The sequence below is a fragment of the Sturnira hondurensis genome, unplaced genomic scaffold, assembly GCF_014824575.4.
Source record: "Sturnira hondurensis isolate 20B ecotype Veracruz unplaced genomic scaffold, ASM1482457v3 Scaffold0014615, whole genome shotgun sequence".
Lineage (NCBI taxonomy): Eukaryota > Metazoa > Chordata > Mammalia > Chiroptera > Phyllostomidae > Sturnira > Sturnira hondurensis.
This window is the reverse complement of record NW_028087246.1, coordinates 2,006,026-2,019,460: the sequence shown is the minus strand read 5'-3', so window position 1 is coordinate 2,019,460 and position 13,435 is coordinate 2,006,026. Positions and strand designations below refer to the sequence as shown.

At 35.8% G+C, this 13,435-nt stretch overlaps 1 protein-coding gene across 6 annotated transcripts in view; it reads left to right on the top strand.

The window, feature by feature from the left end:
• Positions 1-13,435, top strand: part of SP100 (SP100 nuclear antigen) — an 84,126-nt gene that overhangs the window by 18,894 nt on the left and 51,797 nt on the right. Inside the window, exon 1 of one of the 6 annotated variants that reach the window (XM_037063561.1) lies at positions 9,886-9,910. The exons of the other annotated variants lie outside the window; for them this stretch is intronic. Within the exon in view, the coding sequence (XP_036919456.1) occupies positions 9,909-9,910 (2 nt within the window). The 5' untranslated portion in view covers positions 9,886-9,908. Of the gene's footprint in view, positions 1-9,885; positions 9,911-13,435 lie in introns of those variants that run through there. 6 annotated transcript variants of the gene reach the window in all.

Here is a 13,435-nt window from a genome sequence, read left to right as displayed (position 1 = left end):
GCTAGCCATCGCTTTGCCGAGAGTCCTCTCTGCCTGGCCGCCCAACTCCACCCTTCCTACCGGTCTGGATAAACGTGTCTTCTTTAAGTCCTTGGTTGTCAGACTTCCATACAGTTCAATTTTCTGTCAGTTCTGGTTGTTTTTTGTTTTTAAATTGTTGTTGTCCTTCTTTTGGTTGTGCAAGGATACACAGTGTGTCTACCTATGCCTCCATCTTGGCCAGAGGATTGTCTTCTTTTTCAAGCTTAAATCATATTCCATGGTAAGTGTAGTCTACATTTTCATTATCCACTCATCTGCCAGTGGACATTTGGGGTTGTTTCCATACTTTGGCAATTGTGAATCTTGCTGAGGTGAACATGGAAGTACAGATATCTCTTCTGAACCCTGATTTTAATTCATATAATTAAATATCTCAAAGTGGGAATGTTTTGAGGAATCTTCATACTGTTTTCCACAGTACTGTGCCACTTTTTTCCTCTAACAGGGCACAAGGGTTCCAATTTCTCCACATCTTTGTTAACATGAGTTCTTTTCTTTTAATAAGAGCCATTCTAACAACTGTAAGGTGATATTTCACTGTGGTTTAAATCTGCATTTTTCTCATGATTAGTGATATTGAGCACTTTTTCATATACCTGGCAGCAGTTTGTATGTCTTCTTGGGAAAATGTGTATTCCGGTCCTATGTCCATTTTTTAAATTGAGAGTTTGCTTTGTTTTTGTTGGCGGTGTTATTGTTGTAGTTGTTGAGTTGTAGGAGATACTCTTAGATATTTTGGATATTAACCTCTTATCAAATAAGTGGTTTGCAAATATTTTCTCTTATTCTGTAGGATACCTTTTAGCTCTGTCAACGGTTTATTTGCTGTGTCAAGCTTTTTAGTTTGATATCACCCCACTTGTTTGTTTTCGGTTTTGTTGCCAGTGGATTTGTTGTCAAAATCCAAGAAATTATTGCCAAGAACAACATCAAAAATTTTTACAAATTCAGGTTGGTTTTTTAAGTATATTTAAAATAAACTTAACTTTTTAGAGCAGTTTAGGTTCACAGCAAACTTGAGTAAAAAGCAGACTTCCCATATATCCTCTCCCCCAAACATGCACAGCCTACTCCATTGTCAACATCCCCCCTCAAATGGTGCATTTGTTATAATTGTGAACCTACAATAACACATCATTATCACTCAAAGTTCATAGATTATATTAAGGTTCACTCTTATTGTACATTCTTTGGGTATGGACAAATGTATATTGACAGGTTTCCACCCTTACAGTATCATACAGAATGGTTTTTTATGCTCTAAAAATTTCCTGAACTCTGCCTATCCATCGCTCATCTTCACTCCTGGCAACTACTGATCTTTTTTACTGTCTCCATAGTTTCCCTTTTCTTTTTTTAAATATATTTTATTGATTATGCCATTACACTTGTTCTAATACCCCCCTTCATTCCCCTCCACCCTGCACACCCCCTCCCCCACCATTTCCCCCTTTAGTTTATGTCCATGTGTCTCAAGTTCTTTAGATTCTATATTTCCCCTACTATTCTTGTCCTCCCCTGTCTATTTTCTACCTACCATCTATGCTCCTTATTTTCTGTACCTTCTCCCCACTTCTCCTCCTCCCACTCCCCTGTTGCTAACCCTCCATGTGTTCTTCATTTCTATGGTTCTACTCCCAATCTAGCTGTCCTGTCAGTTTGCTTTTGTTTTAGGTGTGGTTGTTAATAACTGTGAGTTTGCTGTCCTTTCACTGTTCCTATTTTTTATCTTCATTTTCTTAGATAAATCCCTTTAACATTTCATATAATAAAGGCTTGGTGATGATGAACTCGTTGAATTTGATCTTATCTGAGAAGCACTTTATCTGTCCTTCCATTCTAAATGAAAGCTTTGCTGGATAGAGCAATCTTGGATGAAGGTCTTTGGATTTCATGACTTGGAATACTCCTTCTTGCCTGTAAGGTCTCTTTTGAGAAATCAGCTGACAGTCTGATGGGAACTCCTTTGTAGGTGACTGTCCCCTTATCTCTTGCTGCTTCTAGGATTCTCTCCTTCATTTTAATCTTGGATAATGTAATTATGATGTGCTTTGGTGTGTTCCTTCTTGGGGCCAACTTCTTTGGGACTCTCTGAGCTTCCTGGACTTCCTGGAAGTCTATTTATTGCCTTTGCCAGATTAGGGAAGTTCTCCTTTATTATTTGTTCAAATAAGTTTTCCACTTGTTCTTTCGCTTCCCCTTCTGGTACTCCTACAATTCAGATGTTGGAGCGTTTAAAGATGTCCTGGAGGTTCCTAAGCCTCTCCTCATTTTTTTGAATTCTTCTTTCTTCCTTCTTTTCTGTTTGGTCATTTTTCTCTTCCTTCTGGTCCACTCCCTTAATTTGAGTCCCAGTTTCCTTTCCATCACTATTGGTTTCCTGTGCATTTCCATTCATTTCAATTAGTTTAGCCTTCATTTGTTCCTCTAATTTGTGACTAAAATTGACCAGTTCTGTGAGCATCCTGATCACCAGTTTTGAACTGCGCATCTGAGAGGTTAGCTATTTCTTGGTCAGAGTTATCGGCTTCGGGGCTTTGAGTTCTTCTTGAGCCATGTTTTGGTCTTTTTGCACCTGATACATATGAAGAGCAGAGCCCAGGTGTTCACCAGGGCAGGGCAACTGGGTTGTGACGCTGTATGTGGGGGCGGGGTCAGAGAAGGGCAATAGCGGCCCCTCTGCTGCTTCCCACCACTGGGGCCTGGGAGGCCTGTCTCACTGCTCACTCCTTCGCTGGTTTATCAGTGCAAGAATGTGTGACCGCAGTCAGCCTGCCGCCTTCCAACCTCACTGGGTTCACCTGTTGCTACCCACACCTGGGATCCGCCCACAGCTGCCTGTGTGCCTGGGTTGGGAGATCTTTTCTGCCTGACCCTGCTCCACTGCTGGCTCTGCCCTTCTTACGGGTCTGGCTGAATGGTTCATTGTTGTTGGACTTCCGTATAGTTCAATTCCCTGTGTTTTGGCTGTGTTTTTGTTACTGAAACTTTGTTGACTTGACTTTAAACTTGGTTGTTGTGAGAGGAGGCACAGTGTTTCCACCTATGTCTCCATCTTGGCAGAAGTTTGTATAGTTTCCCTTTTCTAGAATGTCGTACAGTTGTAATCAAACACTGTGCAACCTTTCAGTTTGGCTTCTTTCATTTAGTAACATGTATTTAAGGTTCTTCTCCGTCTTTTCATGGCTTGATAGCTCATTTCTTCTTGACACTGAATAATATTTCATTGTCTTAACATATCACGGATTATCAGTTTATCATTTGGAGGCCATCTTGGTTGCTTCCACATCTAGGCAATTCTGAATAAAGATGATATAAACATTCATGGGCAGGTGTTTGTACGAACATAATCTCTCAGTTCTATGTGGTATATACCAAGGAGCACAATCCCTGGATCTTGTAGCAGGAGTATATTTAGTCTTTTTTAACTTATAGATTTTTAAAATTTAGACATAATAGATATATAACATTATATCAGTTTCAGGTGTACAACATAATGATTCAATATTTGTGTATATCACAAAACAATCACCACAGTAAGTCTGGTTAACATCCATCAGCACACATAATTACAAAAATACTTTTCCTCTGATAAAAACTTTTAAGATCTACTCTCTTAGCAATTTCCAAATGTACAATACAGTGTTATTAACTATAGCGCCAATGTCATACATTACAGTTTCAGGTCTTACCTTTGAGTATTTAATCCATTTTGAGTTGAGTTTTGTATGTGGTATAAGACAGAGGTCCAATCAGGTTTCTTATTCCTCCACTGGGTGAAATGGGCTACCACTTACCCATGAATACCCTATCTTCCAAAATGCTTGTTTGACATCTGGTTTTGATGTTCTTTTCTCTCCTGTTCTTTCGTGCTTGCTGCTTTCTGCAGTGGAACTCTCTGGCAGGTGATTTTGTGGGGTTTCAGAGGGAACACAGATAAACATGGATGAGTTTTATCTGCCAGGTTTAACCAAAAGCATAGATAGATTTTCTAATGAGACCTTCCAAGAATTCTTGAGATTCTCCATCATCTCACATGACTCTTTTATTCACTCATGGAGTGGACTCACTAATATTTCACTAGAGGGTTTAACCTCATGTGTTTAAAAGCAACATTGATGTACAATTTGTGTTTACCTTGTATGTATGTGGTTTTGATAGCAGAAATATAGTGGTATCATGATGACTTGTAATGTGATTTGAAATTGCTTTAATGAGTGGGAAGTGTATTTAATTTGCACATTTTCTTGTCCTTGAAGAACTGCTTGGAATTGTCCATAAAACTGTTTGAAACTGATAACTTTGTGTGTGGGTGTGAGCAGAGGGGTTGGTTAGGGCCAGTCTGAGAAGGCATTATACATTTCTCCTATTACTTTTACTTTTACTTAGTGTTTCTGTTGACTCTCAGTTTTAATCATTCATATTTTCATAAATCATTTTTCTAGATTGTCATATTTATTGGTAGAAATTATGCAAGGATTTATTTTATAAACTTTTAATATCATCCTTAATTGGAGATAATATTCTTTTTATTATTGTTAGCATTGTTTATTTACATCATTTCTTTTGTTCTCTTGATCAAACTTTCCATTTTGTTGCTCTCTTCAAAGAACCACCTTTTAATTGTATTGATTCATTAATCTTATTTTTTGTTTGAGATTTAATTATATTCTGCTTTTCTTTATTATATGTATACTACATTTTTTCTCTTATAATTCTTGTCTTCTGCTTTCTTGGGAGGATAGCCTTGACTTCTTCTTTTAATAGCTTGATTTTAAAGCAATTTTATTTTCAATGTTTCATGTTCTCTAATAAATTCATTTTAAGTCATGCATATTCATTTAAGTCATGCATGACAAGTCATGTGCCACTTTGTATATATTTATTGTTTTTGTATGTAATGTTTTCATTGGTGTTTATTTCTTAGTCATCTGTAATTTTTATTTTGATTTGTTCTTTATTTTTATTTGGATTTGGAAGCAGCTTTGAAAACTTCTCAGTGGATGGGTTGGGGAAACTCTCTGTCCTGTTGTTTCTTATGATCTTATCACATGCAGTTAGAAAATGTTTTCCTTAACATCTGTTTCATTTGTGACTCTTTGTGATTCCTTTTGTAGCCCAATGCATGTTGTTTCTGAGGCTTCTTCATGTTCGAAGGCAGCATAATGTAGGGATTAATGCTGTGCTATCTAATGCCAAACAGGAAGAAGGGAAGGAGTTGAGGGGGTAGGTGGGAAGGCTGAGGAGGGGGTGTTCTGAACTCCAGCTCTGACACTACATAGCTACAAAATATTTACCTTTAGTATTTTAAAGACTTTTTATAGACCATTACTTCTTCCATATAGACTGGTAGAGGGTATATCTTATCATTATGAAGTGATCTTCTGCATCCTTTTTAAAAATATTTTATTTATTTATTTAGTTTTAGAGAGAGGGGAAGGGGAAGAGAATGAGTGGGAGAGAAACATCAATGTGTGGTTGCCTCTCATGCACATTCTACTGGGGACCCAGCCCGCAACCCAGGCATGTGCCCTGACTGGGAATCAAACTGGCGACCCTTTGCTTCACAGGCCTGTGCTCAATCCACTGAGCCACCCCAGCCAGGGCTGCATTCTTTTTTTTTTATTGTTATTCAATTACAGTTGTCCCCATTTTCCCCCCATTGCTCTCCCTGCCCTACCCAACCCTCACCTTCCATTTTCAATCTCCGCTCCCCCTGCCCTCTTTGTCTTTGTCCATGGGTCCTTTATACATGTTTTTCGGTGACCCTTCTGCTTCTTTCTCCCATTATCCCTGTCCCCGCTCTCCTCTGGTCACTGTCAGTTTGTTCTTTGTTTTCATGTATCTGGTTCTATTTTGCTCACTTGTTTGTTTTTTGATTAGGTGCCACTTATAGGTGAGATCATATGGTATTTGTCTTTCACTGCCTGGCTTATTTCACTTAGCATAATGCTCTCTAGTTCCATCCATGCTGTTGCAAAGTGTAGGAGCTCCTTCTTTCTTTCTGCTGTATAGTATTCCATTGTAATACTTTTCAACCTAAATTCTATCAATATTTGCTTCTGATGTTAGTTCTGCTACAGAGCACTCTTAACTCTGCATTTGTTTCGTATACCTTTTTCAGTTCCTTTATTTTCAATCTTGTTGAACTGTTTTATTTTTTATATGTCCCTTATAAACAGAATATGTATAGCTAAACTTTGCTTCTTATCCAATATACATATTTGTTTTATGTCAGTTTATTTTATTAACATTTATTTACCTCCTCTGGAATTTCCATTGGTAGAATATTGAAGCATTAGATTATACAGCATATCTTAATTTTTTTTACATTTTTCCTCTTTTTTCTTGCATTCCAGAAAGAAATATAGCTAACTTTTCTTCAACTGACTCTATTCAACAATTAACATGCCTACCTTTATTCTTTAATATTTTTATGAGGTACAGTTTATACTTATAAAAGTCACCGTTTTTCTTTCTTTCTGCTGTGTGGTATTCCATCCTACCCTTTGCAACAGCATGGATGGAACTGGAGAGCATTTTGCTCAGTGAAATAAGCCAGGTGGTGAAAGACAAATATCATATAATCTCACCTATAAGTGGAACCTAATCCACAAAACAAACAAGCAAACAAAATATTACCAGAGACATTGAAATTAAGAACAAACTGACAGTAACCAGAGGTGGGAGGGAATAATGGGGGTGAAAAGAGGGAAGGGTTTTCAGAAACATCTATAAAGTACACATGGACGAAACCAAAGGGGGGGTGGGATCAAGTGTGGGAAGTGGGGATGGCTGGGGTGGAGAGACGTGAGGGGGCAGAATTGAGACAACTGTACTTGAACAACAATAAGAATTTTTTTAATTCACCTTTTTTTAATTGTACATTTCAATGACTTTTAGTAAATTTATAGAGCTCGGCAACCATCACCACAATCGGCATTTAGAACATTTTCACTACCCTGTAAGGTTCACTCACGGCTATTTGTGGTCAATCCCTGTTCTGTTCTCCAGTCCCACATCTACTTTATTATAACTCTACTTTCTTTTCATATTTCATTTTCCTGGAAAGTTGATATAGATCATGTGGTCTTTTGCATCTAGCTTCTCTTCCTGAGAATAATATTTTTGAGATTCTTTCATGTTGGAACAGGTATTAGTACTTCATTCCTTTTTATTGCTAAACAGTACTCCATTATACGAATCCACCACACTTTACTTATCCATTCACCTGTTGATAGACATTTGGATATTTGGCTATTAGGATAAATGCTGCCATGAATATTTGTATAGAAATCTTTATATGAATATAACATTTTAACTTCTATGTAGATATCTAGAAGTGAAATCACTGGGTCATGTGTTCATATTATGTTTAAGAAATTATCTTACAATGTTTTCAAAGGACCATGTTACATTCCCATTAAAGGTTCCAATTTTCCTGCAATCTTGCTAATACTTAAATTGTTTTATGTCTTTGATTGTAGCCATTCCAGGGGGAATGCATTGGTATCTCATGTTTTATTTTTAATTTGCCTTTTCCCTAATGATTAATGACATTTAAGCCTCTTCTCACATGTTTATTACCCTCCATATATCTCTTTGGAGAAATAGCTATTAAAATCATTAGCTCATCTTTTAATCAGGTTGCTTGTCTAATGAGTTGTAAGAATTCTTTACATATCTATATAGAAGTTGTTCATTAGAAATATGATCGGCTAATATTTTTCTCCCAGACTGGGACTAGTGTTTTATTTTCTTTATGGTGTCTATTGAAGCACAAAAGATTTAAATTTTGTTAAATTCCAATTTATCAATTTATCTACTCACAGGCAATGCTTTTAGCATTGTAGCTACCTTTTTTGTCTAACCCAAAGGCACAATCCACCAAGGATGCAACACAATTTGTAGAACTCCATAAAAATCAAAGTGGGGAGACCCTTGATCACAAATCATTTAAGAATTTCAAACTGTGAAAGCAGAGCATTAAAGCAAACATAGGCCTTGTATGACCACTAGATACAGGCCCATGGGCTGGCCCTGCTCTCACATGAGTCGATGTTGGTATATGGTGTGAGGTGAAGGTATAAATGAGTTTTTTGCATGTTGATATCTAAATATCCTTTTACCACTGATTGAAACACTATCTTTTCCTCATTGAATTGTCTTAGCACTTTTGTGAAAAAAACATTGACCAGTAACATAATGGCGCATTACTTCACTCTCGATTCTGTTCCATTGATCTATTTACCTATTTTATGCCAGTACTAGAACTGTGTCCATTAATGTAGCTTTATAGTAAGTGTTGAAATCAGAAAGTGTAAGTGTTCTAACTTGGTTTTTCAAGATTGTTTTAGCTATTCTGGGTCGTCTGCATTTCCACATAAAATTTGAGACCAGCTTTCCAATTTCTGCAAAAAGTCCTGGTGGGATTTTGATAACAACTGCATTGGATCCGTACACCAATTAGGAGAAAATTGCCATCTTAAATATAGTGAGTCCATGCATATGAGATGTTTCTTTTTATTTAGATCTTTTAATTTTTCTTAGCAATGTTTTAAAGGTTTCAGCAGATAAGATTTGCATCCCCTTTGTTAATGTTATTCTTCAGTATTTTATTTTTTTCCTACCTTTATTTTTTATTTAGAAAACTCAAATTTTAAATTTCTAGATTTCCCACTTAATTGTTTTGTAGAAACAATATTATCTCATAAGCTATAGGATTACTAAATATATTTACTCTAAAATGTTGTTATTTTGACCCTATTATTTCTATTACCTCTGATGTTACCAAAAATGATAAAAGAAGGATCTGAAGGGACCTGGGTGAAATCCTGACATTCTTCACTAATGGCCTGGGGTGTCGCATTTCTTTCCTCTCCCAACATTTGTTCCCAAGTCTACACAAAAATATAAGACTTTTATTACTTTGATTTGAATAAAAATAGGATCATAATATAGTAATATGAAATTGATGTTTTCATTCATCAGTAAAGCTATGCCCCTCCATCCAAATGCTAGAAGTAAATAACTATGTACCCAGAAGTACGGATTTGCTGTAATTTATTCAACCATTTAGCTGAATGAACCATCAGGCTGTTTTCAGGTATGGGGGTCAGTGTTATGTTGTTATTGTTGTATTTTGCTAGAAAAAATGCTTCAATAAAAACATATGTACTTATGGGCATCTAACCAACAAATTATTATCACTTTTTGTGTATCAGGTACTCAAAAAAATCAAGGGACAAAAAGCCACAATTCCTGTGATGCAGACACTGGCTCACAGTGTCCATGCCATTATGGATGGAATGAGACATTCACACGGACTACCAAGTCCAGTGGAGGAAAAGGGACAGCATGGCTTTTCTCTCAAGAAGAGCAAAAGCCGAGGACCTTGCTGTGACCAGCCTTTACGAGGTTTCTCTCGGCACATTACGTGATGGTCCTTATTTTCTATGCACAGGTTGCTTTAGGTGGTTACCTTTTACAGAAAACAAAGGAGCCAATGCTGCTAATCACATCACAGAAGAGTGATATTTGCAAACGAAAAGGGCAAAAGTGGTTGAACTGGTTACACTCCTCCTTGGAAGGTTTAGCACGGATTTTAGGAAGTTACTTTGCAGTAAATGTTTGCCACAAATCCTGGTGAGGGAGTTTTTAGCAAAAAGCAAGACTCCAATCGGCCTAAGCACATTGCAGGCCTGATTCCCCAGGGGAGAACCTATCTGTGGGCATGGGCCCTGTGCATCTCCAAGTGGGAGCTGGGCCCACACCACGCAGAATGGCTTCCTACACCCCTGTGCTTTGGGCATATGTATTTTTGAGAGAAGCTACACAATGAACAAGACAATAAACACTAAATAAAAATGTAAGTAATTAATTTAGTATATTAGGTAGGGAGTGGAAAGAACATGGGGAAAAGAGAGCTAGATTAGGTGGTTGGGAGTATAAGGTCAGGGTGACGGGACTGTGGTTTTGATTTCAAGTTGGTGAAAGCAGGTCCCATTGAGAAGGTGACAAGGAACAAAGACCTTAAGGAGATGAGGCAGTTAGTTCACTAGAGGGATATCTGGGCAGAGAGCATACTGTGCAGGGGAGACAGCCAGCACCAAGTTTCCAGTGCTCACATGTGCCTGGTACAGTCAAGGAACAGGAGGAAGTGACCTAGGGGAGAGGGGAGGAGAGCTGGACTGTTGTTCGTGCCACTTGAGTACTGAAAGAACTTGTTTTTCTTCTGAGGGGAAAATGAGGCACTGGTAAAAGTTCTGGAGCTCTAGTTTCTGTAAGTTGCAAACTGGTGTTTCTATTTCCATAGGCTAGGTTCCCAAAGTGGGCTGACTGCTGGACCAATATGGAGTGTATCTTAAAATTTAGCAGATACTGCCAGATCTTTTCTGTAAAGGCTTTATCAGTTCAGGCTCACAGGAGCAATGAATGTCTGCTTCTCTGAATCTCCTCCCAAGCTGAATTGTCACTTAGGACATTGTGTTTGCCGATCTAGTGGGTGAGAAATTATTTCTCTTTGATGTGTTAGTTTTTATGTATACATATGTTTAATGGACACTTTAATTTTCTTTTCTCTAAATGACTGTTCAGTTCTGTTTTCTTTGGGATTATGTCATATTTTATCCATAGGTTTGAGTCTTTGTCTATCAGATATACTAATCTTTAGTCATATGTTTTGAAAGTATTTTTCTACATTGTCTTTTAACTGTGTTGTGTGCTTTTTAACATTCAAATCTATTGAATCCCCCTCTACCTACTTTCTTTTTACCTTTTTCTTGACTGGATTCATATTGTTTCTCATGTAAGTTTTTATATTACATTATCTAGTATGAGTGGCATTACAAGTTTCAAGTGCTCCACATTTATACAATAATATCAGAAGAATTGATGTTTTTAAATTTCTGTTTTTCTAATTGGGGGCACCTTGTACATCTCTTTTTATTTAGACCTTATGTAATTTCCTTCAAAAGTTTTCTTCATATAGGTCCATGCCTTTCAGATGTTTGAGTATAAATATGTATTTGCTATTGTGTCTGACAAATTATTTTGTTTCTTCTCAGTTTATGTTGTTCCAAGTAAAATCTGTAAGTTCATATACTTATTTTTTTATTCATGCATGTTGGTAAATTTCTTTTCTAGTTTTTATAGACTTTAGTTACGTCCTTTCGGTTTCTATGTATATAATCATAAGACATATAATGTTGTATCTTATTTTATTTTTAGACCAATTACTTCATTTTTTATCCTATTGCATTAGCTAAAACTTCTAAATATATATATATATACATATACATATGTATATATATATATAACAACTATGATAATGATAAGCTTCCTTGTCTTTTTTTCTATTTAGATGACTTTATTATTTCAATGTTAACTGTAATATTTGTTATTTTGGAAGAATTTATGTTGTACTAGCACCTATTTTATAGAGTATTTATAAAAAAGGTCTTGGGTCTTGTTAAATTTCCTTTTACTGCCATTTAGTGATTTATTTACAACTGTTTTCCTTTTATTTGTACATGTGATGAGTTACATAAAGAGATTTCCTTATGTTGAAATATTATTACTCTTTCTCATTTCATTATTTTCCCTTTTTTTTAAAATCACCTCTAACAACAGGTTTTATTTTGTCTTTGACCCAACACCATACTTTTTATTTTGTTTTACAAAATCTGTGGGTGGTTAATTTTCTTTAACATGCAACCCATTTAGTTTCTGCTGATTATAACTCACTAAGACATTTTTGTGGCCAAGATTATAATCCATATTGATATATATTGCAAGGACATTGAAAAATGGTGTGTTTATTTTTTTAGATCTTAAAATTAAATAATAAAATTTTTCTTCCTAATTTCTTCATAGTCTGTATATCTTTATCATTTTTTGTATATGTGAAGAGTCAAAAACTAGAAGTAAATTGTTTTTTTGCTATCCATAAAACATTTGTCCCATTATTTGTTTCTTCAATTTGCTTGGATATGGAAATGAATAGCCCTATTATTTGTCTTATTCACATATGACAAAAAGACAAGTAACTTTACTTATCTATCTCTTTATTTTTTAATTTATTTTTATTTTTTTCATGATCATTTATCTGCTGTATACCCTCCTCTACCTCCACCCAGCCCTGCCCCCCACAATCACTTACCTATCTTTGATTTTAACAAATTTTGTGTCAGTTTGCCTTTCTTATGTCTCTTCTTGGATCCAATCTTTGATCCTATGCCTTCTAATATTATCATTTTTTAATTTTCATTTAGTGTTTTAAATCATATATTTTTCATTGTGCTTTTATCTGTTTTAACTTTTAGAGTCCTATTGTTTTCTTTGGCTTTTTTTCTCTCTAAAAATGCAAACTATGTTTCTTTTTATTTTTTAGTCTTTCAAAGGTTTTATGAAGTCTGATTTTATTCAACCAGTGATTACTTTCAATTTTTCACAATTATTTTTCAATCTATATTTCCATATTCTTACTGTTGAATTTGAAACCATATTGTTCTAATTTTTTATATTTAAAGAAATTATTTAACTTAAATTTTCTTTACCACTCAGCTCAATACTTTAAGTGTAAGGAATAAGTTTAAGAAAAGATATACATGACTTCTAAAAACTATAAACACTTCTAGGCAAAATTAAGAAAAATTAGACAAATGGAGAACTTACAAAATGTAAACAGATTAGAGCTTATATTGTTAAGATTTCAGTTCTTACCAAATTTATCTGTTGGTTCAATATAAAAGGCTATAAAAAGCCAAAAGGCTTTTCTTATAAAAACTGACAAACTGATTTGCAAAGGTGTGGGACCAGGTAGAAATATCAGGGGGAAGCTCTGTAAAGTATATGCTCTGTGACCACTATGCTCCATATTTCAGGTATGCTGCATACCTGAAACCAGTGCAAAGTAATATTGAAAATAAAACAACAGTGCCCTCAATAAATACTTGTTGAATAAAAACATAATAAAAGATATGTGGAAAACCAAAATGCTTAGGAAAGCCAAAATAATCTTCCTAATTGACTCCCAGACTTCCTATTACCTGTAGTATTTAAGTCAATGTGCTATTGGCTTAAAGATAGACAAATACCGTATTTTTCGGACTATAAGATGTACTCCCTCCCCAGTTTGAGAGGAAAAGGGGGTGTGTCTCATAGTCCAAATGTAGCTTACCTGGCTTGCTGTGGGGCGGTAGGGAGGTGGGGGGGCAGCAGTGGAGCGGGGTCACAGATTATTAGATGTTTTACCACACTTTTTGCTTCAATTTTTTTCCTATTTTCCTCCTTTAAAATCTAGGTGCATCTTATGGTCCAGTGCGTCTTATAGTCCTAAAAATATGGTAGATCAATGGCACAGAACAGAAAATCCAGAAAAATACCCATGCCT